The 6,000-nt window shown below is 44.6% G+C and overlaps 1 protein-coding gene across 4 annotated transcripts in view; it reads left to right on the top strand.

Annotated features, from left to right (window-relative positions):
* Positions 1–3,759: 3,759 nt before the first annotated feature.
* ADGRA3 (adhesion G protein-coupled receptor A3) overlaps positions 3,760–6,000 on the top strand; it is a 75,584-nt gene continuing 73,343 nt past the window's right edge. For all 4 annotated transcript variants that reach the window (XR_006413522.1, XM_044417933.1, XM_044417934.1 and 1 more), the window contains exon 1: positions 3,760–4,216. Coding sequence is in view for 3 of the 4 variants with exons in the window: in XM_044417933.1 (XP_044273868.1) it covers positions 3,969–4,216 (248 nt within the window). In the remaining variant the exon portion in view is untranslated. The remainder of the gene's footprint in view (positions 4,217–6,000) is intronic.

Genomic DNA, 6,000 nt, shown 5'->3' with positions numbered 1-6,000 from the left:
GACTAAATAACTGTCTATATGGACATCACCTGATGGCCAATATAGAAATCAAATACACTGTCTAACTGGAAGCAACAGGTGAACGTACTGTATTCTTTCTGCCAAAACAAGGCAAGAAGCAGATTGTGGCAGTTACTATGAACTCCTAATTCCAAAAATCAGAGTCCTATTAAAAAGCATAGTGTCAAAATACAACTTAAAGGAATTTGAAGTCCACATAAAGAACAGATTTGCATTATTTGACTTGAGTAATTGAATGCGGGTGGGAGGGTGGGGAGACAAATGTGGTGTGTGAAATGTAGGCTTACTCATGACACAGCCCAGTGCATGGAATGCCAAGTTTAAACTTACATTTCTGCTGGAAATTGATATGATTTTAACCTTTATTTAAAGTACAATTTCTTTATTTTTTTTTGCCAGTTACTTGAGCGTGCTGGTTGCTTGAGTTCCAGTTAATGGAGAGTCTACTGTAATACAGTGACCAATGTAAAGAATTAGAAGAGAACAACAAAAAAGGAAAAACAAGAGACCTCTTCCAGAACATCCAAGAAATCAAAGGAAAATTCAAATCTAAATTAGGAATGATAAAAGATAACAGGGGTACAGTAATTGATCATGGAAAAATAACAGTAAGATGGAAAAAATGCATGGCAGAACTTTACATAAGAGGTGAAATGATGGCAGACTCCTTCAGAGATGAGCCCAATAAGAAAGATCCTGCAATATTAGAAACTGAAAGCTGCTCTGAATGCAGTTGGAAGGAATAAAGCACCCAGACTAGATACCAATAAGATTGTTCCAAGCAGCAGAGACTGAATCAGTCCAAATCTGAACAAGAATATGTCAACAAACATGGGAAACAAAACAATGGTCTACAGACTGGAAATGTTCAATATACATTCCAGTCCTCAAGCTTCCATAGGACCATTGCACTAATTTCCCATACACGCTAAGTGATGCTCAAGGTGTTGCAACAATATTCTACATGGAGTGAGAAATGCCTGAAGTTAAAACTGGATTCAATATCGCAAATATATGTTGTCTACTGGAGCACACGGAAGAATTCCAGATCAGTCTACATTTTTATAGACTACAGCAAATGGTCCTAAAAGAAATGTGTGTCCCTGCACTTGATTGTCCTGATGCATCTGTCCTGGTGTATCTTGTCCTGTATCACAGACAAGAAGCTACTGTTAGGACAGAATACAGAGAAACAGAAAACTGCTCCATAAGCAAAGGTAACAGACAAGGATGCATTTTACAGTGGTACCTTGGCTCACAAACTTAATCTGTTCCAGGACTCTGGTTGCGACCCAAATTGGTTGTGAGCCAAGTTAAATTTTCCCATAAGGTTCAATGTAAATAAGGTGAATCTGTTCTGTAACCATTTTTTTAAATCATAAAAATGTGAAGCAAAGTGACAAAGAACAACAAAGATCGTGGCCATCTCCCCATGCCCCCAGCATGACCGAGATCGCACCTGTCATCCCTGCATGATGGAGATCATGCCGTCATCCCTGCATGCGCCCGTCATCCTGGGCACTGGGAGTGGGGGAGAGACGGCCGCAATTGCGGGCACACTGGGGGAGAGAGAGACAGGCACGAACAGCGCGCTGGGGGACAGAGAGACAGGCACGAATGGGGCACGCTGAAGGAGGGAGAGATGGGCGCGATCTCAGCCATCTCCTCCCCCTCGCCCCCCACACAATTTTGGCCATCTCCCCACTCAGGTGGGGTGTGGGGAGATGGCCGTGATCGTGCTAGTTGGGGAGGGGTAAATGGCCGAGATTGCGCCTGTCTTTCCTGCAGGAGCACGCCTGTGATCACGCATGTCTTCCCTGCACGATCGCAACTGTGATCGTGGCCATCTCCCCACTCGGGAGGGGAGGGGGAGATGGCTGTGATCTTGGTCACCAACCCAGAGTTCGTGGCCCACGTCAAAATTTTCATGAAATTTTTGTTCGCAACCCGATTTGGTCATGAGGTGTTTGTGAGCTGAGGTACCACTGTATTTCCCTTTATGTATACAGACTGTATCATATAGGGGAAATGGATGAGAATCAGACTAAAGAGTAAAAATTGTCAGGAGAAATATCATTAATTAGGACATGCACATTATCCCATGCTACTGGCACAAAGTAGCAGTGAGTTGAAATGACTTGATGAACTTGAAAGAAGAAAGTACAAAAGCAGGAATGCAACTGAATATTAAGAAAACAAAAATCATGACTACAGAAGAATTATAAACTGTATTGCCAACACTGAAGAAACTGAACTTGTGAAATTGAAAAACATACCTTGGCTCAGCCATCAATTCAAATGGAGATGGCCAAGAAATTCAAAGAAGATGGAGACTTGGAAGGGCAGCAATGAAGGAACCAGAAAAAAATAGTAAACTGTAAGGATGCTTCACTGGAGACCAAGACCATGCTCATCCACACTATTGTATTCCCAATCACAATTTATGGGTATAAAAGCTGGACAGTTAAGAAAATGGACAGGAAGAAAATTGATCCATTCAAAATATGGTGCTGGGGCAAAGCTTTGCAAATACTCTGGATGAACAGAAAGATGATCCTAGAAAGCCAGAGCTTTCTCTTAAGAGCAAAAATTACAAACATGGGAGCAAGTTCTACTGAACACAGTGGACCTGATTTCCTTATTAAGCATTAATAATTCTACACAATCTGGAACTGTTGAGTCAGAAGTAAACACCATATTGACTAGGATGCTAGGTGACAGGCCTACAGTGCTTCAGAGTTGGTGGAATTGGAACTCTGAAGCATTTTTCTAATTCTTATAGAATTAGACTCTTTGCTTTATGAATTATTTTACTTAATCAAGAGGTTTTTCTTCAGAGCTCCTTCAGGCTACACCTACTCTCTCCAGCTGGAAACAGTGGGTGTTTTCCCTCACTAGTTACTGGTTCCTCCTGCAACACAATTTTAATATTGTTATGCTGGTTATCTATCCTATAAACCCCCAAACTCTTGACCATGGAACATGTTGGATGGGTCTGATGGCAGCTGTGGTCAAAAACACCTGGAGAGTCTCATGTTTCCTATGCCTGGAATAGTGCTCTGGAATTCTGAAAGGAAAGCACTTTTGTTATACTCCCACATGTATGTACAGAGAGTAGTTTCAATTTTCCCAGAGACAGGCCTCATGTAACCAAACACGGCACCAACCAAATATATGATAGAGGTAACAGCAAGCATTTTGGGGGAACATCAAAGCCAAGACATTGTTATGGAAGATTTACAGAAATACTTACAAATACTTGATCCTAAGACAATTTTTTGCACTGGTAGAAGGCATTGTTAATACATTTGGACTACCGAGTAGTCCCAGATTCAGTAAGCCAGCATGTTGATATTCGTGCGCGCGTGTTATAGAGATCAATTCTCATTAAGCTATAATTCAACAGGATGTATCACTACGTTTATTTTCAAAATACGTAAAATTACTGATTTTAAAAACTTTAAAAAGCCATACACAAAACTTGGGAGGCTGACGTTTGATTTGGAAAGGAGGGTGAGAAAAAGGTTGCCTCCACCGTTCGCTGAAAGAATCCAGATGTGGCTTCCAGATTCCAAACCCCCCAAAACTGCCCAGGACGGGCCGGCCCGGCCCGCCCGCAAGACTCTCCGCCCGCGCGAAAGCCGGGGCGGGCGCGAGAGCTTCAACCCGCTGCATTGCGCGTGCTCAGGAGCGGCGACGCTGCGCACGCTCCTTGCCAGACGCGGCAGGAGTTGGGCGGAAAGGGCTCGCGCCCACGTCTTGGAGTGCCTCGCCCCCCTCGCCCCCCAGCAGCCCTTTCATGGCGGCCACCCCCTTCGTGCTGGTGCTGGCCCCGTCCGCCACCCGCCTGCCTCTGGTGCTCGCTGTCTTCGCCGCTGCTTTAGGCCCCCCTCGCTGAGGAGAGGGAGAAGACGAGGAGCTCTCGCAAGCGCCTTAAAAAGTCAGCTATGGCGACTCCATGCCGGACTCCTCCGCCTGGGCTGCTGCTGCTGCTCCTGGCACTGATGGACGGCGGCGGCTCCTCCAGCTTGCCCGCTGGCTGCAAGCAGGACGGAGGGGGCAGTCGCCCCAGGGGCAGCAAATCCTCGCCGCCGGGCGAAGCAGCAGGAGGAGGAGGAGGAAAAGTGGTCTGCAGCAGCCTGGAGCTGGCTCAAGTCCTGCCTCCCGACGCGCTGCCCAACAGGACGGTCACCCTGTGAGTAACGCCACACACCCGTCTGCTTTGCCTTACTTTGCTCCCCTTTTCCTCCGAGGCCACCCACGCCGAGAGGCACTCCGTGGAAAAGAGTATTTGGGCGGGGGGGGGGGGAGGGAAGGGGCAGTCAAAGGCTGCTAAGATTCTCATCACTTTCTCAGATCGGTTTTTGTGGTAGAATACTTGCTTATGTATGTCACTGGAATAGAGCGTTACTTTTTAAAAGCTAAAGAATCATACCAACGTGTGTCTCCTCTGTTTGCCGCACCACCCCGCTCTATTTCTCGTCACTCTTTTTGGGAAACAATAGGTTCCACGCAAGCACAGCGGCTCCACAGGTCCATGAGCATCCCAAGAGCCCTGCCTTTGCTGGATCAGATGCAAGGTCTGTCAGCCTGCAGCCTGGGACCACTTCCACTTTTTCCTCACACATGATCAGCTTCTCTCTCTAGTGTCCTCTTTTTACTCTTTCCCTCACCTTCTTTCTCAGCCAAGCAAAGGAAACTTGCCTCACTGGCGTGATTCTCCTTAGGTTAGGACACAATTCACATGGGAGTCAGGAATGCACAAGTTCAAGACAAATAATGTGTTCTCCAAAGTAGTTAGTCAGATATCTGGGAAGTTTAGAGGACGAGTATGAAAGTTATTAATCCCTTGTTTGTTACCCACATCCAGTATTGGTGGTATGTGGCTTATAAATATGAAGTTTTCATTTAGGCTTCATGGCATAATAAACTTAAATACTTAATAGGGTTGTTGTGAGAATAAAAGTGTGGAAGAACAATATACAATACAGAAATGCAATAAAATAATAAACTGAGCCTAGAGGAATGGTGAGGTATAAATGTAATTAATAAATCTGGCAGGATTTGACTGTAACCTTTAGAACTAGATGTTTTGGGATGTCTTACATTCACAGGCTTATAGCCCAGGCCTAGATATGTTTCCAACAGCCTGCTATGAAGAGTTCTTTGAGAGTAAGTTTCGCAAATGTTCAGAACCTGGGTTGTGAGTTCCATTGATCGTTGCTGTTTTCTGAACAAAATTAATGTAGGGAGGCTCGATTTGCAATGCCTTTTAAAAGCATTCTTGGACTTAGAAAATGTTCTTCAGGTTGAAAGTCAAGACTTGAGTAATTGTGAAAGTAAGTTACAAAAAATTAAAACATGGAAACATGAACACCAATTAAAAGAAACTTAAGCATGCAATCCTCTGGAGATGGTTTGTAACCCTCCAAACTTAGAGAATTAAGTCATCCTCTGTGTAGGGCAAGAGAAGTGTAGACAGAAAGGTATATGTAAAGAGATACAGAGGCAATTTCAACTGTCTAGCAGCAGTGCTTTGGAGTAGGAGGGTAGGAGGCTAAGGCACCCTCAGAATGCATTGTATCTTGGCAGTGCCAGTTTCTCTCTGCATCCCAGCCCCTTATCCAAGCCAGTTCTTTCCACACTGGCTGGGGTGGAGAAGCACACTTTGTGCATGGAGTCCCAGCTCTGACAAATCCTATGGCCTTTGAGATGCAGTCTAGGGGCCATAGGATCGCTCTGACAAAGAAGCAGTAGTTGATAAGATCATTTGACAATACAAACTTTTGCATGTTTCATTATCAAAAGAGTACTTTCAAAAAGGCCCTCTTCCAGGTAGCCACCTGTCTCGCTTCAGTTGGTAAGGTCACTTGGAACATTTATATAGTCTTCTCTTGTATAAATATTTTTCACGTAGCCTGAGATACAACCCCATGAGATACATTCACAGTCATGTGTTGCTTTTACTGGTTTTTTATT

This window comes from Varanus komodoensis, unplaced genomic scaffold (genome assembly GCF_004798865.1).
Source record: "Varanus komodoensis strain SLA01 unplaced genomic scaffold, ASM479886v1 scaffold9, whole genome shotgun sequence".
Taxonomy (NCBI): Eukaryota; Metazoa; Chordata; class Lepidosauria; order Squamata; family Varanidae; genus Varanus; species Varanus komodoensis.
This window is presented reverse-complemented; position numbering and strand designations above follow the sequence as displayed.